At 41.6% G+C, this 25,254-nt stretch overlaps 2 protein-coding genes and 1 pseudogene across 3 annotated transcripts; 1 reads left to right on the top strand and 2 right to left on the bottom strand.

Moving 5' to 3' along the window:
- Positions 1-177: 177 nt before the first annotated feature.
- On the bottom strand, positions 178-5,347 carry LOC135636436 (probable polygalacturonase At1g80170; annotated as a pseudogene).
- A 1,942-nt stretch (positions 5,348-7,289) lies between these two features.
- LOC135636984 (E3 ubiquitin-protein ligase WAV3-like) lies at positions 7,290-10,760 on the bottom strand. The gene is made up of 2 exons (XM_065149257.1): positions 9,834-10,760; positions 7,290-9,503 (listed from the first exon to the last, which is right to left on the bottom strand). The coding sequence occupies exons 1-2, from the start codon at positions 10,221-10,223 to the stop codon at positions 7,386-7,388; spliced, it is 2,508 nt and encodes an 835-aa protein (XP_065005329.1). The 5' UTR covers positions 10,224-10,760; the 3' UTR covers positions 7,290-7,385.
- Positions 10,761-19,594: 8,834 nt separating this feature from the next.
- On the top strand, positions 19,595-24,640 carry LOC103983024 (probable beta-1,4-xylosyltransferase IRX9H). 2 transcript variants are annotated; one of them, XM_009400157.3, is made up of 4 exons: positions 19,595-20,568; positions 21,240-21,489; positions 22,618-22,807; positions 24,178-24,640. In XM_009400157.3, the coding sequence occupies exons 1-3, from the start codon at positions 19,727-19,729 to the stop codon at positions 22,786-22,788; spliced, it is 1,263 nt and encodes a 420-aa protein (XP_009398432.2). In that variant the 5' UTR covers positions 19,595-19,726; the 3' UTR covers positions 22,789-22,807; positions 24,178-24,640. The 2 variants fall into 2 exon arrangements, with proteins under 2 accessions (XP_009398432.2, XP_009398431.2); XM_009400156.3 differs by having other exon boundaries at positions 24,139-24,636.
- The last annotated feature ends 614 nt before the right edge of the window (positions 24,641-25,254 follow it).

The following is a 25,254-nucleotide window of genomic DNA, read 5'->3' as shown; positions in this document are numbered from 1 at the left end:
ATTAGAACAAGATTAGAAATAAAAAATAACTTTGATGGTACTATAACTATTATCATATCAGGGAATCAAATCTCATCTCGTCCTTGTTATCGAACCATTACAAATAAAAAAATCAAGCTTCATTCTTGTTGGTATACTGTCATCAACATTATACATAGATTTTTTTTTTTTTTTTGATCAACTTTCAATTTGAAAGCAAGAGAAATTGATTATTGTAAGATCATAAAGAATATATTTTAGTGTTCTATAGGTACAAAGCTACATAGTATTCACTTTCAACAATTCAAGTTTAGCCACCCAAGTCAATTATCCATCTTTGAAAAGTAGACATGAACACATCTTCAATAACCCCAGGAGAACTCGCCTTATCTTCTGGCACTCTGCCATCACTTGTTTGTGATGGCTTCTTTAAGGAGAGGAATCATAGCTCTGTGTGGGTAGGATCATGAGTTTGCCTTTGGGCATCTTCCTGGATTCCGCCACAGCTGGAGGACTTGAGGCAATCCGCCGTAGGCTGCACAATTCCGTAGTGGAATCCCATGGCGCAATTGCAGAAGGTTTTAGCTGTGCCGTTTTCCGTCTCGAGGTTAATGTTGTTCAGGACAATGTTGCTGCATGGTACAGTGTCACTGCATGCAAATTTCATTGCGTGAGGAGTTCTTGAGGTGCCATTTATATTCCTGAAGATGACTTGGCTTATCTTCACTGCTGATGTCTGAAAAGAAAAAGGAAAAGAAAAACCGCTTGCTAGTGATATTAACAATTTCAAGACGGTAGCAAATTTCTAGGACATTTTCAACAAAGTAATCATCTCTACTAGATATTCTTGTTGAATTTTTCACAAATCTTTGACTAAGAGAAACAAAATCTATTCCATGATAAGGATGTTACTACTTGAAAATCTTACTAATCGAATCGGTTTATCAACACTACAAAGGCAAGTTAGGGATTACCAAGACATCCAGGTTGTGATATCCTCATTATTTTCGATAAATCAGGACTCGGCACATAGAGTTCCAGTCAATGTCTGCTGGACATGTCATGTCAACTTTCAAAGATGACAAAGAATCCAGTGGACATGTTATATCAACATAACACCTAGAGAAAATATTTCATACTAAATTGCCATGACAGTGGAAAAACAGACACTATACAAAATAATATTTTTAAAGGTTTTTTCTTCAAAATGAGTAGATGAATTATGAACTCCTTATGAGTTGTTGATGTTTGAAACGAACTTACATGCAATACCTCGAACATCGAAGAAGTTTGGTTGAACGCACCCTTGGTGCAGATATGTCATACATGATACAAATGGTCCAATTTTCCTTGAGTCGTGATACAACAACTCGAAAAACAAGTTGGGTCAGAATAAATTTCACCGAGTTGGATTGATCACCAAAATTGACCATATCACTAAACCAAAAGTTTTGTATGCCGTGTAGATACATCTATAACATAATTGGATGACTATTTTGTAATGGAAAATTACAAATTTGAAACCAAGCATTCTAATCATGTTTACTAGCATTACTTGCAGCTAGATCTTAGTTGTTACAGATATAGTTCCAGATTATATGGCAAGGTACAACTGCTAGAAAATTTGAACTTCGGTTGGAGAACTGAAGCAGAAAGCACAGGAAGACAGGTTTGTCATTAAACATCAATGTTTTTATCTTTATACCATTTTTATTATGTGAACAAAGGAATTAAGCTTAAGTGACCTTACTTGGTTCTTGCAAGTGGCTGGGGAATCACAGTAAAACTGGTCAATGATGATCGGGTTCTCAACATCATTCATCTTCACATTCTCAAAGCGCACTGACTTAACATATCCTGATCCACCCTGTTCAGCAATTTGAGACTTTAGGCAATCATCCATGTAGATAGTATGAGGCAAGACATTTCTTTTCTCCATAGACCAAAGCCATATAAGATATCAAGAATATGACTGCAGGAAACTTACTTGCCAGGTTTTGATTCTTAAACCATTTTTAGTGCCAGAGATTGTTGCAGTGTCCAAGACAACACCTGTAACAATGCCTGTTGACTTATCCTTTCCTAGGCTCCCTATACTAACCATCCAAATTACCACAGAGAGAAATCACATCATCACTCTTAATCAGCAGGTCAATCTTCATTCAAGGTTTTTTCAAGACAATTCGAACACAATACTAGGTGGTACCTGATTCCATGCCCTGGCCCACACATAATTTTCTTCATCTTGATATTTGAACTAGCATTCACAATTGAAACACAATCATCCCCTGTTTAATCAACAAAAATGACTTCTTTATTGTTAAAATGTTTTCACTTATAGCCATGATCTGAGATATAATATCAAGAAATACATCAAAAAAGGCATTTGCAATTGGGGAAAGAAAGACAAATTTTCATGCCCAAAATTAGATTTCCCATTTAGTTCAACAATGTTCATACAGTAGACATTGACAACTGGGGAGATTAAGCTTAAGTTGATGCTGGCATGCCTTATGCGTAAGGACACATAAGAGTGATACAAATTGTTCATTGTTTGTAAAATTCAAACAAGAATTTATTTCTTCAGTTAATCCTCCACAATCATGCAGGTTAATCTCAAATTTTTCTACACTAAGATGCAAAGATTTTAAAAAGAATAAAGAGTAACTCCAACTAATATCCATTATTGTTGTACTTGCATAACACATGCATGCCTCCTACTTTGAAATGACACAATCATCACAGACAAGCATTTAAAGAAGTATCAGATAGCAGATGTACCTGTTCCAATGTGGCAATTCTGGATGGCAACATCGGTTGACTCACCAATGTGAATGCCATCTGTGTTTGGGCTATCTTTTGGGGCCAATATGCGCACTCCAGATACTCGTACAACATCTGAACGATATATCATGAAATGCATCTGCTGAGCGAACTGGATAGTGAGGCCTTTCACTCTTATCTTGGTGCTTGAATCAATTGTAAGTGCCTGAAACATAAGTCAGTGTAACCAACAGGTTCTTGTGCTAATGTTATAAATTTGTATTGCTAAATTAGGAGGTTCTAGATAAATTTTTTTATTTGGTAACATTCAGAAATTAATTTTCCAATTAGAATCTGCAAGTTTAAGACTTTTGTTGGTACAAGCACCTGATTAAGAATAGGATTTTATTCTTTGAATTTATTGTTTAGAAGGAAGAGTTGAAATTAACATTACACTCGACTATATACAATATCCATCCTAAACACTGACAAGATCATCATGCACCTGATTTATATCCACATGTCTACTAATCTTCATATATTCAGATATGTGATATATACATATAGATAATTTTTCATTCAATCCATCTCAAATTGTTCTTCCCCTTATTTTTCGACATATATTGGATCATAACATGACACAGAAAATCGATACGCCCAACATTTTTTCTCACCTATTCTAGAAAAACGAAATCATGAATTAGCCATGCCCAACTGTTTATTTTTGGAATCCTCCTTATTCTTGGTTGCCTCAGTAAAACAATGATATATCCCCAGAAGGGATCTAACTTAAAGATAGCAGTGCATTCTGTACCAGATTAAGTTATAAATTAAAAGACCAAAATATCTGACAAGTCTCTACTCAAAAACTCTCAATCCATGAGACCTTGGACCATAAGAAAGGCTAAAATGACAGAAAATGTTCCACACGTCCACTTAACATCCAATCCAGATGATAGCACTAGAAAAAGCAGTGCATAAGAATCTTACCGTTGGTGCCTCTTTGCATGGCTGCATATAAGTGAAAAAAAATGTGAGATTGGAGCATAAAGCATAGCTAACAAAAGGCAAAAAAAGATGTGAGTTATTTCTTACATTGGTTCTATCGATCTTGCAGGAAGCAGCCCACCATTTGCTACCGGAACCATCAATTACCCCACCACCCTGGAACCTGACCCCGTTTAGCTTTGAGAAAGATAGCCACGTACTTGGGTACTTGGGATCCCAATCCTTTGGGTCATCCGGTGCTACTATTGTCCCTTTCACCTGACCAATTCCAAAATGGAAGGGTCTCCTTGTAATTCATGAATGTTTTAAGGCAATTGAGCTTCATAGCTGTATTATACATTTGTACTATAATTGTAAGGAAAGAAGCAGCATACACAGGTGCTTTTGAGGATTCCTACAATTTCTAGACCTTGTTAATTCATACTTGTTATAGCACTGTATAATGCATTACATAAGGTGCCAAGAAACAGAAATAGTACCTGGACAATTAGGTGCCGTTGACAGGGCCCTCTGAAGTTAGTGGCATTAACCTTATAACGATGCCGCTCAGGCACTAGAAGAACTGCATTCTTCAAAGAGCATGCCTTATACCAAGCATTTCGGAATGCCTACAGGACATTTTGGATGTAAATAAGAAATTAGCTACAAGGTATCAGAACTAACATAAGCACCAAATAAATGTGATACTGGAGCCGTATGGGGGCCCTCCTAGTTGGTTTTCCGAAGGATGGAGCTAAGCTTTCTATCAAGGGGGATCACCATTGTCACTACCAATTTTTAACATAATGAAAACCATAATCACATAGAGATGCAAACTGGGTGGACCAAATCTATCAGACTTTGGCTGATCTGTGACATATCATATCAGAGATATATCTACAAGAATCTAGTATTTTGCATTACAGATCAATCTCCAAACTAGTGTATATACTACAAATATCTAGAAAATTCAAGGGATTTTCACAGTTTTCCGTCACAGTGTTCACCTGGATCATGTATCAGAAATAATTGTGCCAAATTTATGTGAAAAAAGAGGATAAACAATTTAAAGAATCAATTTAGATAGTAAAAGATCCCGAATTGGTGAGAGCTTCTAATAAGGAGGATAAATATCATATTACATTAATGACAAAAAAGGATGCGCAAAAGTGATGGAAACTAAGAAATATTGCTAGATATGAGTAAGCTTGGCATAGGCTCAATTCTATCCCTAACATATTATAAGTCCAAGATTTCCATATGTAATCATCAGATTGGACTTTCAAGTGAAAGATATTAATGAAAGAAGGAAATCTAAAATAAAAATGTGGAGAACTGGCAGCTGTAGCTGTACCATGGTGTCGTCTACTACACCATCGCCAACTGCACCAAAGCTATGGACATTCACAGGGACGTGCGCCACCCGTCCCCTTTCCAGCATCAGAATCGAATCTGCTTCGTTGCTGAGCCCTCCGGCTCTTTCTTGCTCTTGTTCCCCATCTCCATTAAACCAGAAGTGAATCTTGTCCGTCGTGAATCTCTGGTCATCACTGGAACTGGCACTTATTATCAAGATGAGCAGCACCAAAATCGAGAAGAAGCCCAATGTTCTCCCCATTCACCTCAGCAAGAAATTTGATCTGCGAATCAAGCTACAAGCTATGTGTTAAACCATGGGAGCTTAGCGATCCAATATAAACCAAGAGAGGAGGCAGGGGGTTGCTTTGCAGGAAAAATCCATCGAGAGGGGTTCCTGTGTGTTCCCAAGAGCAAGAACCTGGCTTGGCTTCCAAGAGTAGAAGATAAGGTGGCGGCAATGGTGGTGGTCTCTTTCTGACTTGAAGTATAAGAGAATTGGCTACCGACATTCCAGACCTTACAGGTTTGTGCTTTACGCCTCCTCCTCCTCCTCCTCCTCCTCCTCTTCCAACATAAGGGAGGTAGTGTGATCTGCTCTGCTGCCCATGGCGGGATTGCACTTGGAGAGGGCGGACAGGAGTCCACTCCCATGGGCCACACGTAGGATCGTAGACCTCGCCGCCATGGCTGGCGAGTCCTTTACTCCAACCACCAATGCCGCATGGCCAAAAGAGAAGACGAACCAGAGGTCGTTCTAGTCGCAGCCATCGGCAGAAGAGGACATCATCGAGGCGGCAGTAACTCCTCCTCCTCCTCTCATCTGCTCCGCCATCGAGGTGGTGGTAGGAGACCAGCGCAAAAGAGCGAAGCAGAGGGAGGGGAGGATTCGGCATCGAAGCAGAGGCGGAAACAGCGGATGAGGGATTTGTCGTGTGAGAGGGGAAGAGGGAAGCGACGGCGGACTTGAAGTCGAAATAGGACTTCTTTACGTATATATCCCTGCCTATATGACAAATACCATACCATGTCCCTACCGTCCACATAGAGTAAAAGGTTTAATTCGTCATTTGATCACTTTCAATCGATAGATTATACCCATTCATGTTTTCTCAAATTATATATATATATATATATATATATATATATATATATATATATATATATATATATATATATATATTCAACTGAATATGACTATCAAAGCCAATTGTCCTTTAGAACATTAATGCAAGTTTACTAAACATTGATGGAAATACCACCGTTAATAACATGTGTAAAACCATATTTAGCACTTACACATTTAATACTTTGATAAAACAAATTAATAAGCCACTCTCTTGTGAGTTTGTTTTTATTACTGGTTATGTAGTATTTGAGCTTATGATTGTTCTCAAACTTATATGCTGCTTCCATGTGTATATATACTGATAAGGGCAAAAATGGCGATGTGACACGCCATGACGTCAGCCATGCCTGAATAGCACATTGCCTGAGGAACTTTGACTCCGTGCGCTCGACCGAGGCAAATGAGCACGTTGATCGAGGCTCGCCCATACCCTGTGGCAGCACGGTTCTCCACGCAACCCCATTGGCTATGTCAGACACCACGCGAGATATTGTCCTGCCCCTGTAAGCGGGCACATCAGGTAACATCAAACTCCTCTATAAATACCCCGGAGTTCTAAACGGACAAAGGGGGGAGACAAGTACAACACACTTAGAGGAACTTCTACTTCTCTTCCTCCAAAACTCTCTCCACATCATCGCTAACTTGATCGTTGGAGGGGTCGGGCCGAGCTTCCGACCCGACCTATGTGCAGGAACGAAGACGGTGTCACCTCATCCCAACGCTGCGACGGAGCTTCCTCCTGACCTGTCGGCCCGAACGACCGATCCCGAACCACAGTGCTCGACCGCCAGGAGACCCCGAGGGACGTCTCCCGAGATCCCCGACATCCGGACCCCAGAACCGAGCCGCGTCGGCCCTGAGGCCACGGCTTGAACAAATGCCCCCCGCATCATATACTATACATATGTATATTATAAAGTTGATTTTATAAAGCAAATTGGTGGTTGAGATTAAAAGTTAAGGTGGGATGAATGGCTTTGAGAGGATCCTTAATATTGCACAAATTGGACAAAATCGCAAGCTATAATTTTTGGATGATTAAATGTCGCCTAACTCAATTGCTGGATGTATGTATGTATGATGAGAATGTTCATTGTTTGGAGAATAATAATGTCTACAATAAAAGAAAGGAGAATGGATTATTTATAGGGTTTGGGTCGGTCTTCACTCAGAACCGGGCGTTCTCGAACCCATGTAAATCGCCGCCCCGGTTCAGGCTTTTCCGCGTGCTGGCCACCTTGGCCAGCTGCTCGGCGGCGCGCCAAGCCGAAGTGGGCGTCAGAGGCTCCCCTCGCACCTCCGCCTGAGCTTCCCGCCGCCGGCGCCTCATCCCGGATGGTGAGAGGACCTCTTCCTGCAGCTGATCATGATGAAGCCGGTGTTGCGCCTGGTACCGCCGCCGCTGGAGGGCGGCGAGCTCCGCGTCAAGGTTCTGGACGAGGTGGTGGTCCTGGCGGCCATCGGAAGCGGACTGCAGAATCAACGCGCGAGCGGAGGAGAGGAGGTGTCGGGCCGTGGCGTAATCCGAGAGGTCGGCGAGGCGCCGCGACTCCGCCACCGCGCGGGTCGAGACGAAGATGTTCCGGAGGCGCAGGGAAGTGGTCGGGCTGGCGGAGGACGAGGCAGAACGGCCGAGCTCGGAGTGGTGCTGGAGGAGGGGCGGCAAGAGAAGGATCTGCTCCGCGCTGAACGCGAGATCTTGGGTGGCTGGATCCTTGTAGTTGCACTTCACTGACAAGCGGTGGTGCCCGCCCTGTCCGCCGGGCGGCGCCACCGGCAACCTCAGCTCCACAAGCAGCTCCCTCTCCTCCTCTGCATAGAGGTCCCCCAACCGGATGACAGAAGTCCCTCCTCGGAGGGCCACGTCGCAGCCACCGCCGTAGCCTCCACACGGGTGCACGGCCGAAAATTCGCCGGACGGGAAGACAAGTTGGAGGCGGACGTCCTGCATGACCACGGACACGAGGCCGCCCACGCACTTGATGAACGCGTCTTCTGATGGCACCTGACCCTGTTTCTGTGGCGGTCGTTCTGCTCCACCGTCTCCAAATCCAGCATCTTGGATGGGGATCTCCAGATGCGCGAAGCGAGTGGCGGCGGTCGTCGTTGCTAGAGGATGAAGCCCGATATGGCCACCGCCGGTACCACGCGGCGAGCGAAGGGGTTTGTAATCATGATGGTTGCTCCCCTTCTTCTCTTGTTCCGGTTGCTGCTGCCTGGAGTCGGATAAGAGCATGATGGTGGCCACCGGGTTGCGCTCCCTGCGGTCTTCGAGGATTTTGGTGGCCTTCCGGAGGGCGTCGCTGACGCTGGCGCCTCTCGCGGCGGCGCCACCGCCCACCACGACGAGCCATTCCACGACCTGGCGGGCGGCGCGCTGGCCTTGCCTCGACATACGTCGTAGAGGGAGGAGCCTCTTAGCACCAGCGGCTGCCGAGAAGGCCACTATGGAGAGCCGGTCCCCGGGGCCCAAAGAGAAAACCACCAGCCGCATTGCGCGCTTCAGCATCCGGAGCTTCTCCCCTGTCATGCCTTGGCTCACGTTCAGCACTGTCACCAGATCAATCGGGGCGCGGAGAGGGGCGAAGGATCCTATCGGTGGCGCTTTTACCTTAAGAACCACCACGTAGCTTCGGTGCCTCCGCCCTTCCGAGAGCAGGGCCGCCTGCGGCATCACGCTCACAAGGCCGCCACCAGCCCTGAACCTCGATGTCGGCCGACGACGGACTCCTCCGTCAGTGCGGCTGGCAGATCGGGCGCGAGGGGTCGCAAGGAGCCCATAAAACTCGTCGTCTCGTTCCACGTCCTCCGTCTCCTCGTCCTCGCCGTCTTCCTCATCCTTGTCCTCGTTGGCTGCTTCTGGTATAGGATTGAATCGCATCACCCCTCCCTGGTTGGGCTTCGACACAATCAGCAGCGGCTCGTCGTCGTCATAGACCTTAGCAGCAACAACGGCGGCGGCGGCAGCCAATCTGTTCTCCCCCAGCTGCCGTTCCCCGCCTTTGCTGGTGTTCCGGCTGCCGCCGTTGGTAGTTCTCCTATTCGGGTTCCAGTTCTCCGTCTCTCCCGCCGCCCCTGGCTCGGGTGCATCGTCTTCTCGGCGGCGGAGCGCGGACAGAAAGGGCGCGTGGCGCCAGGAGGCGGAGCAGACGGGGCAGGCGAGGCTGGCGTGGCTCCTGACGTGGGCTGCAATACAGGAAAAGTGGAAGGCGTGGGAGCACTCCGCCGTGAAGACTGGCGTCTCCTGGCTCGCCTTCAGGCTCAGCGAACATATCCTGCACCGGCTCTGCAGTTCCACCACCACCAGAATGAGAACAAACAGTAGCCTTCGACGACGACGACAACAATAAGAGTACTTCACATGCTTCGATCATAACAAAAGGCTGAGAAAAAAAAGACAAAAAAAGCAGCTGAAATGATTGGAAAAGATGGGGAGGGAGTTCGGTCCATTCCTCCATCATTCTGCAATCAAAGCGCCGCACCACGGCCAAAAAGCTACGACTCTCTCACGAGATCCATCCATCGAGAGGAGGAAACATTGACCAAATTAAAAAGAAAGAGATGAAAAGAAACGAAATAGCGGGAATCAAAGGTAAAGGTGCAAGCTTTTCCATACCCGGGAGAGGTGCTTGAAGAGGGCGAATCTGGAGGCTGTTCTCGGAGACGAAGGCGCGGAGAAGGCCTGCCGATGAAACAGAGCGGGGCTCCGACTCCTCGGAGTGGTGGCGGTGGGGACGGAAGATGTGGCCGCGTCGCATTGCACCGTCTTGTTGTCTGGAGTCTTCGACTTGGTGCGGCACCGGAGGCCCGGGGCCGCCTCCGCCAGCGCCAGCCTCGGCGTCGAGGGGTTGCTGCCGCCGCCGCCGGAGAAGAAGCTCAGCTTTGCGCAGCTCCTGGGGCTGCGCTGATGCTTCTCCCCCGCTTCCACCCTCGTCCCCGCCGCAGCAGCATCCGTATCTCGACGGACCGACGTGCAGAAGGCTCTCCTCCACCCTCCTGTTCCCATCGCTTCCTTCCTCCGCTCACAGCTTCCTTGCTTCCTCTCTCCGAAGCCTATTTATCACAAGCACCTCATCATCACCGTCGTCATCGACTGCCGTTCTCCATGAGAAAGAAACAGCAGCAGTAGAAGCAACGGGAGATCAAATAAAACAAAGTTCCCGGTATCAACACCAACGATCTCAATCACCACACCGCCACCCGTCTCACCCTCCGGAGCCAAACCACTCCAATCTCTTTCCTTTCCTCGACTGACAAGACCTGGAGATGGTAGCTGAGGGACCTACGAAGATTTGCACTTAAGGAAGGCACTGTCGTTGCAGAGTAAAAAAGGCAGTAGGCGTTTCTGGATCCCGGAAAGCTACTTGTATCTGCTGCGTCAAACACAGCTCCCCAAAAGAACGATAAGAAAAGCGCTCGGCATCACTGCGGACGGTAACAATTGCTCCTGCATCGAGACGAGTTTGGATCTCAAAGTCAACAGTGCATCTATCTATCAGACGCCACCTCGCCCCCCGCAAACTTTCCCTCTCCAATCTGTCCTTACGCAACCCTTCTTCTTTGTAGATCAACTCCAATTCCCCCCACATATAATTGGGTCGTAAAGACACGGACGAGTGAGGAGGGCGACGGTCGGAGAAAATCGAACGATTAGGATAATCTCGTTGTTCTTCAATTTGTTAATAACTTTTTTTTTTATCTTCTGACCGGCGATCGAACATCCTTCTCCTACATCGATTTCACTATAAACGGAGGTGAATCGTTGACGGACGCTCGTCGATGGCCCCCGTTGCTCTAGTTGCCCGCCCATGTTCCAATAGCAAAGGCGAGTCCCTTCGATCCTTCGACGGCTCCTGCTAGCATTAGCATTGATGGTGAGAACAAACACCCCCTGCTTCTCGTCCATTTGATCCGCAAGGAAAGCCTTCTCCCATGACTATTTCCCCCTGGCACAAGTAATATCTAACTCTCTACTCTTTTGGAATTCTTTCGAATCACTTATCTCGTCGTTTAATTCTTGATAAAATAAAAGATTTACCGATTGATTTTGTAAAATTTGATCATGATTCACTAATATCCCAATGTGCTGGGTGGCAATTTAGTTTAGTTGATAGTTTTTTAATCGATAAGATATTTAGTCAATATTGATTAAGAAATAGGAGAATCAATGATCGGGTCATTCTTACTTTGAAAGATACATTTTGAAGCTCTTTAGTTTTAATAGGATAAAATCATACGGGTATGCCTATTACTCAAAGTGAATAAATTTTCACGAGCTCTCACGCTCTCGTCGTAAAGGCCACTTCTAAACATCTCGACCCATCTCCCTACCGGACTCCATCGAATCTCGACTCCTTCTCCTACTGTCTCGTGGATCGCGACTCCATCTCAAAGTAGTGCAATGTTTTCCACGGACGTCCTCCAGGATCATTGCATCGACCTTCTTCAAAGCTGAACAAGGACCATCACATCGTGCTTTCTTCTCCTCCCTGCGCTGGCGACATTTTTTATTGTCGCCTTTCCTCTGCCTCTTCTTGCAAAGTCAAAGCCGACGTAACCTCACAACTACTCCCCGACCAACGATCTCTTCTCCTCGTTTTCGCATCTCGCTCGAGTGAGAAGTGTCGTTGTCGTCATCTTTGCCGTAGCAACCCTCTCTGCCACAGCAGCTGCAGCAGTAGTGATATTAAAGTTTCTTTTTCTTCAATAAAGCTTCGTCAATACAATCTTCTTCTTTCTATTTCATTTCTATCACTAATGACGAATCGACCAAATAAATTTATCATATCAGCGCTAAAAGAAGGGTCTTGAGCCCTTAGCTGTTATATGGAAAAGAGCACTGAAAAAAATATTTAGTCAAGGACTTATAAGTCTATAAAATTATTTTTATTCTTAAATAATTTTTTTAGAGTTCATAAACTTTCAAAGAATAAAACTATACGGATACATGCATAAAACTCTACAACTTAATATAATTGATTTTTTGTACTTGGAAAAATAAAATAAAATAAAGAAAAAGGAAGAAAGAAAGACAACCGTTCTTTTCTGTCTCCTCTCTGCTCGCCGTCCAACCGCTCCATTCCTCTTCATAGCTTTGCTACTTTAATGGACTTCTTCGTCCTTTCCGTGCGACGACGCCCTGTCCAGGTCTCTTTTGGGAGCAGAACCAAAAATAAGGTCTTCTTCAGTCTGACGCACACCCCCACCATTAACACCGCCCGCACTCGTCCAATGGAAGGACTCGAGCAGGTCTGCCGCTGCTAATTTGCAGCACAGCAGCATTTAATCACCGTCGGGGAGAGAGAGCGAGAGAAGGGGCTTCCACGGTCAAAATTTTGAGGGTCAACGTAAAAATCGAAAGGAGACGCGCGGAAAAACCTATTTGCCAACCGAGCTGCGTCATTTGTCGCATACGTGGGCCCGAGTGCGGGACCCGAGGCACGGTGGCCTAAGCCTCGCTCGTGACGCGCTCGGGTCCCACACGCTACCGCGGAGCGGTCACTTCCGTCGGCATGCCGAGACGAAAAGATACTCCCACTTACGAATCGGTGGCGGTGTGCGGAACCCGAATCTCCAAGGACAGGTGGAAGTCGACGTGGGATGCCGCAGTTGATGTGCCCAAACGTGCCTCTCTCTCTCTCTCTCGTCGCCATTGCGCCACTGTGGACACGCGGCTGCCTTTGGAGCCGCGCCACCCGGCTGCCACGTTCCCCTGAACTATCGTCATTATTATTAGTATTAGTATTGCTATTATCGCCTAAAGCATCACTTGATGCAGTCATCGGAATATGCCTTCATCAGACCGCTGGTTTGACATCCCTCGCTCTCTAAATCACATCGGAAAGCGTGCAGTATGGGTCGATTAATACGTGGCTCCATGATGATGACGATGATGTGATCTGTAACGTAACGGTAACGATGACGTGCGTTTGGCTGAAATGGCAGTGCAAGTCGTCTTCACGGAAAACAAAACATATATGAATCACATTCTCACCACACAAGTGTTTCCTTGTCCTCAGGTCGGAAGATGACGTGTCAATATCTCTCCTGTCTTACACCACAGTTGTCTTGTCATAAACAGTGTTTTTTTTTCCAAAAAATATAACAAAATATTATGATAGGGAACGGCTCATATAATTTGATTGATTTGTGATAGAAAAATATCCAGTAAATTAAGGTTGGACATGTGGTAATCTAGTCAGGGATCCGATCAATGATTGAATCATATAGATATCGATCAAATATAAAATTTTATTCAAATATTTTGTTTATAACTTAGAATATTTTTTATTAAATTATTTTATAAAAAAATTAAATTATGATAATTAAGATTAGTTATTATTTTATTTAAATTTAAATTTTTTTTTATTTATTATTAATTTGAGTGTCGAAAAAATTATATCGAAAAATCAACCGGATGTTCGAGATCCTACGATCATTTATGATTATATTTCATACATATGGGATTGAATCAAGTTGGTCATGACATATATTTTTCATAATAATTTTGTAATTTGGTCTTGCTGAGAAAAGCTTATTGAAACATGAAAACAATATAAAAAATAATTCTAAATAGTTGTGAATTATGTCAATTTCTAAGTGAGCATCAATTGGACACTTTCTTTTCCACATTGAAATTGATGGGAAAAGGAAATAAAGAAACGAGGAACATGACAGAATTAATTATATGGGCAAGTCTTGTCTCCGACAACAACCGGTCGTCGGAAATCCACGTAATAGCAAAGTCGGTTTGCAATCCAATTGCAGTGATTGATTGCACTCCGAAGACAACAAAGAGAGCGACACGATAAAAGACAGATATGGCTGGGAATTATATGGAAGAGTTAGAGATCGTCATCATATGAGCAAATTTTCGAAACTAAGAAAAGGCATAGACATATTTCTTCTTCTTCTTCTTCTTCTTTCTTTTTGTGAGAGAGAGTTCATTCAATCACGAGAACTCAGTCCAGGGAAGAACGACTGGTACGTCTCATCTCAGTTCATGAACACCGTACGTAGGTCGTCACATGCGAGTGGCGCCGACAGAGAATCTCTACTGTGAGTCAAACTCATCAAGCTTTAATTACCGGCAGGCAGCACGCACTTGAGCAAACATGGTCTCGTCCAACACTTGGGCGACGCACATGAGCAATCAACCTGCAGACATCTCCCACATGGCGTTGCAGATCCTTCTTGAAGAAACTAATATATACATGTATATGTGAGAGAGAGAGAGAGAGAGAGAGAGAGAGAGAGAGAGAGTCTTGTCTTCAACCACAAGCTTTGCCGGATCCAGTTTGACCACCAGAAGCATGGTTTTGATGCACGAGTCTACCATGTGGAAACCCACCTCCTTAGCAGCATTTCGTCGGACGGGTGATACATCGTGGTTCATCCTTTTACTGAGAAAGTAGGGATACAGTTCTCGTAGTTTGCTTCGTGGGGAAGGGAAGCCATGCCAAGCGAGACTCTACTGGTTTCTTCTTCCTTCATCTTCTTCAAATCGATCTAGGGTTTCCTGATCCCATTACCTTTAGTATTGCTACATGGATGAAGATACGTAGACACAGAAGCAGCAGCACATTCCTCCATCGGATCAGTCGTGTGAAGTTGAATGCAGGAATCGTACCATTATTATACGTTGCGGTATCACATGGATGAGGTGAATGATTTGGTCGAGGGAAGCCATGGAGGAAGACAAGCAGACAGGGAGATCAGTGGCGATGCGTTTGTGGATTATATTAAGTGACATGCAAGCCATGAGCTGCTGCTGCTACTTCTGACTGCTACCTATCTTTAACCACCACCCCAATCATATGCGAACAATTTATTTAACGACACCAATGATGAGAGAGAAGGATGGAGTGAGTGACCGTTATTAGTTTAACTATAATATCTATTACAATATCCTTGTGATTGTCACGGAGTTAGCTGATTTAGGCTAAGTCGTGCGGCATCTTTGCGTGTTCGTCTTCAAAGATCAACCTCCCATGATTCCTTAGGATTTATAAAAGAGAAAACGGGTTAGAGAAATGTCTAACTCAGGATCCACAAACAAACATTTTCGAAAACACTTCATAGACAATGCAAATTACAAACAGACTATACAAGCTCTGAACAATTATACAAAAAAAGATCAAAATAGTTCACTATAGACCGAAAATCTCTCATAAGTATTCACGTGACACTATCTTTATTTACAAGCCTAAAGCAACCATCAAACCCTAGTAGAATATGACTATTAAACCTTTAATCGTCCCTCTACATGTTGTGCAAAGCATAAACATACCAAATGTCATGGACATGTTCACAGAGGGTCAATCTTTTCGTAGTTTCGACTTGTATAGTAAAGATATCGATTGGTGACGTGCAAACATCATACAAACTTTCCTCACGACAAAGTGTCTAGGGTTTGTTCGTCGCATGCTTTGTAGTCTTTTGTCGTATGGGCACTTGTGCATGGAAATTTTTCTACTGTTGATGCTTATATCTCTCTCAAACCTATTGAGAAGACTAAATTGCATTCAACACTGATCAAGTCTGCAAAATTGATCCTTACTCATTTGGGAGCAAAACAGACCGATTAGATAATTGGGCCAATTGGGCTTTGAGACATGCCATTAATCGATAGCCTGCACTTAATGCAAAACAAGTTATTTATCCCTCTAAAAAGCCCTCTAAAATCGGACAACTCATATATGTCGTTTGTGATTATTCTCTGTCATCTTACTATCATCCGACTATTAATTGAAATTCTATATAGTATTCGATTTAAATCCTCTCTCTCTCTCTCTCTCTCTCTCTCTCTCTCTCTCTCTCTCTCTCTTTTATTCTTTTGATAGAGTTGGGTAAACATCATTGACTACAAATTTGTTGTTATCTTTCGTATGCTAAAATAAAAATAATATATTGGATATTATTTACGAGGGACCATTTTCGACAAAGTCCTCAGCAACATACTAAGCGACATAATAGCCAATTGACACGAGGATCACTTTGGCTCTTACAGTAATCAACTTGCATTCTTCTTCCTCTTTTGATGGATGAGATGATTCAAAGCCTAACTCTGTGACCCCATATGCAACGCGTAAATGTTGACTTGAGGGCACAAGCAAATCACAAACCATCTTCACTAACAGCTGAACATGTGGAACCTTTAATGATCGATTATAACACTTTGATACACCATCAAAGATGACCTTATATTTATCATCTACAATCGTAGATAGCATCAACGTGTAGCCTTTTATGTGCTTAGAACATGTCAAAGTCATCTACGATTGTTGGATCAAATAATTGCTATAGCTTAGCTGAAAAGTAATCCAATATATGACATAAAAATAAAAATAACATATCGATAAATGAAACTCGAAAGTGAGCCATACTACCATTAATACAATGATGACTAGGTCATGTCTAGCTCAATAATTACTTGGATGCATGATTAGTCGAACTTAATATATGTTCAACAATTATTTTATATGACTTTTCTCGTTAACTCACCATATATCCTCTTATGAGTTTCAAAAATTCACTATAAAAATACTCATGTATGCTACTATATGACTTTTCTCGTTAACTCATTTTTCTTATGTTTGACTCTTTTATCGTTTGAATATGTTTTCTTTATATATTCACTCGAGTATCGGAGGAACTTTTATTGAGTACGTCATCATCTTTGTAGTTATTGAGAATATAAATTTAAAACTCTTCCCAAATTCGATACTCGACTTATGATATTTTAACAAATGGACGTAGGTGAGCTCGACATATGAGATGATCAGAATCCAACTCTAATAAAATAAACTAACAAATACATAATCTATCCAACAACTTGGATGCAAGCATTCTTCTCTAAAAGGGGACATCTTTAAAGGTCAAAATTCCTATCTTACTTTCTCATTTCATGCATAACTCAAATAAACTGTAGTTTGAGTACTGGAGAAGGATCCTAAGGCTGCTAAGTAGCACCCCTACCTTCGATCACTTTGTTTCATCGGATCGTTGTCTTTAATGATAATAACGATCACTCATATTTCATGTTGTTCTTATGCCAAAAAGGGACTTTTTGCTCCTTAATGAAGCTAAACTATAAAAAAATGATATGAAAGGGATGAATCTTAAGGAATCCAATGAGTCAGTTGATAATTCTTTTTGGCTGTGATTTCACTCAATATAGTATTGATGATATTCACTAACAAAAAGGTCTTCAATCGTCGATCCAATCACATTAGTGTTTATCAAATAAAAAACTATTTAGATAATTATACAAAATATTTTTTCCAGTAACTTTTAAGGTCTGAGCCTCCTATGGATGTCAATAAGATATAGAATGATTCCTTCGTTTGCATCTCTATGTTATTTCTTATCTCTACCTTATTCCTCGTATAGACAAATCGAAAAAGAAAAACTTATGAGTTCTTGGTACTCTCCTAATCAATCTATTCAATTAAAAAAAAATATCCAAATTTATAAATAATAACAATTATTAAATATTGAATCTATTCGCCCGACATATAGGTCGTGGGGGAGGAGAGTGTTACTGAATATTAATATTATTTAATTTAGTTCAATCGAATCAAATAACTCAACTTAAGCTCAAGCCAATCTAATTTGGATTAGGTTGGCTAGGGATTCAAGTTTGATGTCTTGACTCACATATTAATACGATAGGTACAAGGACGAGATGAGAGTGCTCAATCCATCCTTGAAGCTTCATCTTCTACCCTATATCCATTTAATTTCCTTGTTCCTACCCCATTAGATGCAGATCCCGATACTTGTAGACACAATCGACATCTCTAGATCCTTCGTATCGTTACAAACCCATTAGAAAGATCAACAACTTTGCTCAACATTAATTTCAATATAGGTTGGTATCACATCGAACACCATAAAACACTTTAAATGAATTTATAGGTTCCTAACACAATCAGACCGAAACCAAATCCAACTGATTAAGTATTCTAAGTCAATCATCAACATCTTTCCCTATCAAGCCTGTTATGTGGTAAGTCTAAGTTGGCCTAACGTGTCACTTCCACATTTCAACATCTATATATTACAGGCAAAGAAAATACGATTCCAATTCCCACTCGAGTCCGACAAATGCCTAAAATTTGATCCTAATTCTCTCTTAGACTCGAATTCCAGTCAACAATAAGACCCCAATTCTGCTCCAACACATGCTTTGTAGTCAAACCTGCCCAAATAGTTTGACAATGGTGTTCTCTAAATGCCTTCCTACATTAGCTCATTAGCTCCTTAACTCATCAAGATCGACACAAACCTAATCCTACCTAAAGATTTCTTAACTCATCAAGTGAAGCCTAAATAGCTATCTGGTCATATTTAATTGGACAAGAACACCATGGTTTGGGTGGAAACAGCCGATCAAGATGAGTCTATTTTATTGCATTCGCAATGATTGATCCTGATTGTACATTAATGATGTGAACATTTACTCATAACTAATCACAAGTTCTAAGAAAATTTTCTCATCAGATTGGCTGCGTTGAATTTCTTGCACATTCCGCCAAAACTAAGTTCTACGGGTCGAGAACGCATCATTTAAGGTCGTGACTAATTATAATATGAGAATTAAAAGATTACGTTTGATTAGATCAACTTTGCATGTAATCGACTTTGAATAGTTATAGTCGTCGTGTCTTTGAATGACATTGAAACGTCGTTCATATGATGATAAGGTATCGATCAATTACGAGGTGTCGATAGTTCTTCACATCGTATCATCCCCATATTAGATTCAGCAAACTCACAAACTACTTATGAGAAAGATAGTTAACATCTTAGAAAAAAAAATCAACTAAATTATAATACATATATTCAAAAAATGTTGATAGCTAAAAGGAAAACAAGAACAACTCTGCTACCAACTCCGTTGATCATGGAAAACAAAGACCAGACATGACATATGTGGCTCGTTCGGTGGTTGTACCCAAGCGGAAGGCTTCGATACGAAACCGACGCTTTGAAGTCGTCCGAGTCCAACCAAAGAGAAGGCGGCCGGGAAGTTAGCTGGGCGAGGGAACGCGACTTCGCCAACGACTTCCCTCTCCTTGGGACCTACTGCCGACGCCTCGACGCTGAGATGGCATAACTTGAGATCACTGCTATCCAATCACAAGTGAGGTAGATTTGTGAGTCGGCGGAATCGGAGTTTTTTTTTTCTCATACTAACTTGTCGTACCCGGGTGAGATTGACATGAGCTTGTGCGGGGCCAGTGTTGTGAGAGAGAAGCGTTTGGGTCCGACGGTTGGTACAAGACGTGGGTTAAATTCCGTGAGTGAGGACTCAAATCAAATCAAATCAAATTTTAACGATCGACGACGACGATAAGAACGCAGTTCGAGGAGAAACCCAGCCACTCTCGTGGCCGCCCAAACCCTCCTCCTCCTCCTCCGCCCGTTCTTCCTTGGCCATCCCCTTGGCATCTCATCGCCGTTGGTTAATCGATCGATTGCTTGCTTTCTTGATGCTTCCGAGACATGGCGTCGATCCGTCGAACGCTATTGGCGGCCAACATCATCGATCGGTCCTTCCGCAATCATTCCCTTTGTTGCCATAACACTACCCAGCACCATTCCCTTTCCTCTTCTGCTCTGTCGTCGTCTTCTTCCGTCCCTTTCTTCTCGCGCGGCCAGCTGCAACATCACCATAGTTCATGGAGGAGGAAGAGGAGGAGGAGACAACTCCTTCGGTTGCTCCTCTTCTTCGCCTTCGGCTTCTTTATCGGCCTTTATCCCTTGGCGCAGCTCGACGACTTTGGCTTCCGGCCGCACCACCTCTCCTTCGCTTCCTCTTCCTCAATCTTAACCACCACCGCCGCCGTGGCAACCGCCGGTAACGACAACATTCCACGTCGGGATCTCGGAGCCGTCAACATCCGCTCCGGCGGCAGGGAGATCGAGGTCTTACGTTCCGATAACGACGGCGACGTGCCGCCGCCGAACGACATCCCGGAGGATCGCTCGCGGGAGAGGAAGCTGCTGATCGTGGTGACGCCCACGTACAACAGAGCTTTTCAGAGATACTACCTGATCCGGCTGGGCCAGACGCTGCGGCTGGTGTCGCCGCCCCTACTCTGGATCGTCGTGGACATGAACGCAACGTCCGTGGAGACGGCGGAGATCCTCAGGCGCAGTGGTGTCATGTACAGACATCTCGCTGCCTGCAAGAAAAACTCGACCTACAGCAGGGACAGGGGCGTCCACCAGCGGAACGCTGCGCTGGAGCACATCGAGCGGCATCGTCTGGATGGTATCGTGTACTTTGCGGACGACAGCAACATCTACTCGCTCGAGCTGTTCCAGCACCTGAGGGACATCAGGTACTGAATGATAGTATTCTTGGAGTCTTGCTACCTTGTCTATAGTGCTAATACAGAATCGAACTGCCTGACATTAATTCCTTAAGGTTATTGCTTTACCATTGCCATAACTTTATGTCCTTGTCATGTGTAGCTGTTGGGCTGAAACAGTAAAAACGAAAACTATTAGTAGCATATGTTTATCAAGAAAGAATTCCCTCTTGAATGGAGGATATTCTTTATATATTTTGTGAATTAATGACATTACACAATGATTAGCGAATTAAGTTGAATAATCATGAATACATTAGATTGTCCATCCACTAAAAGGGGGGTGAACTAGTGCTTACCAGAAACATTAGTGGTTCAGCAGAACCTACCTACATTTACTCAAGGTCTCTCGATACTTGAGGCAATTGGTTTCATTATATTGGTGTTCAAATCAATTATATATATATTTTCTTAGGCTCAAGAGCAAACTCATATGCAATTATGCAAGTTCTCCACCTGAACACCGATAAAAAAATCAATTTTGGTAGGACTTTTATATTTGGAAATGGATTGTATATTTGCCTATTTTATCTCATAAAGCTGACTAAATTTTTTTAAATGATACATTTAGAAATTTGTCATTCCTCAACAAGTAAGTTAACAAGTTATTATTACACAACTGATCTATTTGTATTTTTTAGGAGATTTGGTGTTTGGCCTGTTGCTATGCTTGCTCAAAGCAAAAATAATGTAATAATAGAAGGGCCAGTATGCAATGGAAGTCAAATAATTGGCTGGCATACTAATGAGAAGAGCAGGAGACATAGCAGATTTCATGTTGATATGTCTGGATTTGCATTCAACAGCACAATGCTTTGGGATCACGAGAGATGGCATCGTTCAAACTCAGATGCCATTCGGCAACTAGACACCGTGGAGGAGGATTTTCAGGTACACAGTTTTGACTTCTAGTATAATCTTGGTGATCCAAACTACAAACTATAGCAGAAATGACAGAAGAATGAATGATAGTTCAATTTTATAAATGAAACTATAGATAAGCAATTTTCCAGTAGTCCACTGAATTATCTGTATGGACCTAGACTCATTTGCACCATCTCATCCCTTCACTGCACGAGTCTGGGTGCACCAGAATGTCTTGTCTATTTTTGTTATTTGTTTGATAATAGTATAGAGGAGGAAGTTCTTTTGATGGTTTGACCTTAAATATTTTATCACCTCACAAGCAAATAAACAAGGTTGACATCTTCTTGTTGTATCTTCTTCAACCATGTCAACATAAGAAAATAGCTTTTAAGCCCAATGGATGCTACATAAGTGCCACTTGTGCACCAACATCATTGTCATGCTATTTGGATGCCCATCATTGCACCATATTAGTGACATCGACTCCTTTCATTATCACAATGTAACATATAGTCGTCACTTGGCATATGGGTAAGGAAAGACTAGTTTGTTGGTGAAGTATCTTTTAAGTGGGGTCAGTGATACAAATTGTAACACAATTGGGCTTGGAGAAAATGGGCCTACACAAAGGCGGATAAGGTGATCTTTTCCTTATAAATAAATAAATAAATAAATAAATAAATAAATAAATAAATATATATATATATATATATATATATATATATATATATATATATATATGCCTCTCTGTATTAACTATTTGCATATTTAACATCAAAATTCATTTCTTGCAATATTTGACCTAGCAACACAAAGTCCCTGTTTCTTTATGAAGGGTTTACAATTGAGCTTAAACATTTTCCAAGGATTAACAATTGAACAGCACTTTGTAGGATTTGAGTTTAGATGTACATCTTAACAACACAGTTCCATTTCTCTATCATTTCTCAAGTACCATCAGGTGGATCTAGTGAACTATATGGTCCCCTAGTTTGTGTCGTTTTAGATCTTGATCTTTTTTCCATCCTTTAGAAATAAAAAATACTGATGGCATACTTGCATGAAAAAAATTCTTTTGTATGTTTTTAATGACAAATCTTACTTTTGATTATAATTTTGAAATTTTGAACAGTAAATTGTCATTTTTTGCAGGAGAGTGCATTTGTAGAGCAGATAGTAGAGGATGAAAGTCAAATGGAAGGCTTACCAAATGGTTGTTCAAGGATCATGAACTGGCATCTCCATGAAGAAGCTAGAAATTTTGCTTATCCTGAAGGGTGGCAGTTATCTAGGAACCTTGATGCTATTGTTCGTTTGACATAGAATCTGCAACCTTCACAAGGTACCTCAACATGGATTATTCTGACTTTTATGTTGTTATTGGTCCTGTGCATTTGTGCATGGAATGGCATGGATATCTTTTTAAAAGAGATCTGTATGCATAGAAAGATAGGTTTAGCCATTTGAAAAACCCTTTTGTTTACGTGTTTGTATATATATATATATATATATATATATATGTATATGTATATGTATGTATGTATACATATATATATATATATATATATATATATATATGTATATGTATATGTATGTATGTATACATATACATACATATGTATATGTATGTATGTATACATATACATACATATGTATATGTATGTATGTATACATATATATATTTATATACATATACATATATATACATACATACATAATAAATAAATATATATATATATATATATATTGGTATGTCGATATATCTAGTGATTCTTGTCTATGATTGCCTATAGACATGTATATCATATAAATTTGCTTGTCCATTGCAATAATAGTATGTAGGTTGAAATTTTACTTCCTGTTACACTGCCATGTTCTTGGCACCAGCAGAATGCACTTTTATGCAATCTACAGCATGGCCTATGCTGCCAAGATGCCTTTGGCATTGCCCACACCTATAGGTGGTCGAGCAATTAACAAGAACCCATAGTGACAAGTGATCAAGTACATAGACTTGAACGAGGGAGATCTGTTTTACTGAAAGCAAGCAACATCTTGTCATAGTTGAAGAAACATAAGTTAGAGAAGGTTGTGGTTTTGTTCAGTAATTTTTATCCTCTAAATACATTAAAATCTCAATTTATTGGAAAATTTAGAATTTTGAGAAAAGGTTGACAATATAAAGGTCTAAGTTGCTCATCTAGGAGGCCAGGTAACTACCTAGGCTATAGATACCCTGCTGCCAAACGTACTTAGGCTTTATAATGGACCATGATGAAGGTATATGATTCAGGTATAATCTTGATCTTGTGTCAATCGTTTTAAATTGTTAATTCCTGACGGTTCTTTAAATTCATATTCATTTATCTTGTCATGTATCAGCTTTCGGTAGAAATAGCACAACACCTTCAAAGATGAAATAAGATATGAATATTTCTTTTTTTTTTACAGCTTTAAATTTTTGTTGAGGTTGCATTCCTAAATCCTTCATGAACTACTTTGACACACACTTTATTGTTATGCTAGTTGACCTTTGCACAACATTTTGCTTGAAATTACTTTGACCTATCAGACGCGACCACCAAAATTATAAGCACAATACTATTTCTTGATGTCTGAACAAAATGGCTTAGTTTTGTCAGTTAATTATATCATACTCTTTGTTTATGGCAGGCACCTCAATTTATTTTTCTGTACTGCTTCTTCCAATAGGACAGTGGTGGGTGCGGGCTATAACACAAATAAACTTTCATTCATGGCAGCCGCTCAAGGACGGATTGGCAGTTCTGTGATTGGTAACTGCTTGTTGTGGAAGGTATATATACCGTTATATGTACAGATTAATCATAGAAAAGCTATCATTTTCGTGGATTCTGGCGGAGATTTCATGTCTGCCCTCTGTAAGCAGCCGTTTTCATTGTTAGTTGTGTTTGATAAAAAAAAAAAAAAGAGAGAAAAATTCTCCACTGTTAATCTGTTGTAGGCTGATCAGTTCTTAGTCTTACCATTTAACAAGAAAATAGTATGACAAAAATGTTGGCTCCCAGAATGTTTTGTGCCATAGAATTTCAAATACCTTGTTCAAGTACCTCAACAATGATATCAAAGATTCAAAATATAATGTAAATATGTGCTCCAATGTGGAATGCTGGAGTTGAAACTTGACAATTTTGTATTCCATAGCAGGTGCAGTTATGGTAAATGATTGGCATTATCATGTTTATAGTATTTGATCCTGGGTCAATGTTCATCAATCCTTTAGCTTCCCTCTAATTTTCATCTGAATTTGATCAAGTACATTTCACTAGCATAATGTTTCTATGACAAGAAACATCTGTTTGAGCTAGCAGAGGTCATCTCAGATTGCCAATTCTGTGCAGGGAAGAAAGCTCTTTGGTTCAAAATCTAGATTAAAAATAATAAAAGGTTTTCTTTTTCATTCTTCTTCTTTTGTGCATTTGGCACTTTGAGCTCCTGTTGTTTTCATCCATGTAGACATTCAAGTGTACACATCACTTAGGTATGGAGATATTAAATTTCATCTCAGGCATGCATCGAAATCTTGATGTTTTAGCTCCATTGTGGCATCGAATGACAATGTACATCTCCTTAATTTCTTCCTCCAAGACACTATAAGTTTCCTACCTAATTCTCCCTATCAATCCAAATCCAATGTGGATGTTACAAATACTTGAACCCAATCCCAGTTATATCTCTTTAAAGAATTTTAGTAGGTATATAATTAGGATTATATAAAGATTTTCATTTTGATTCCATGTTCAATGAATA

Source organism: Musa acuminata, chromosome BXJ3-4, assembly GCF_036884655.1.
Source record: "Musa acuminata AAA Group cultivar baxijiao chromosome BXJ3-4, Cavendish_Baxijiao_AAA, whole genome shotgun sequence".
In the NCBI taxonomy this organism is placed as follows: domain Eukaryota; kingdom Viridiplantae; phylum Streptophyta; class Magnoliopsida; order Zingiberales; family Musaceae; genus Musa; species Musa acuminata.
This window is presented reverse-complemented; position numbering and strand designations above follow the sequence as displayed.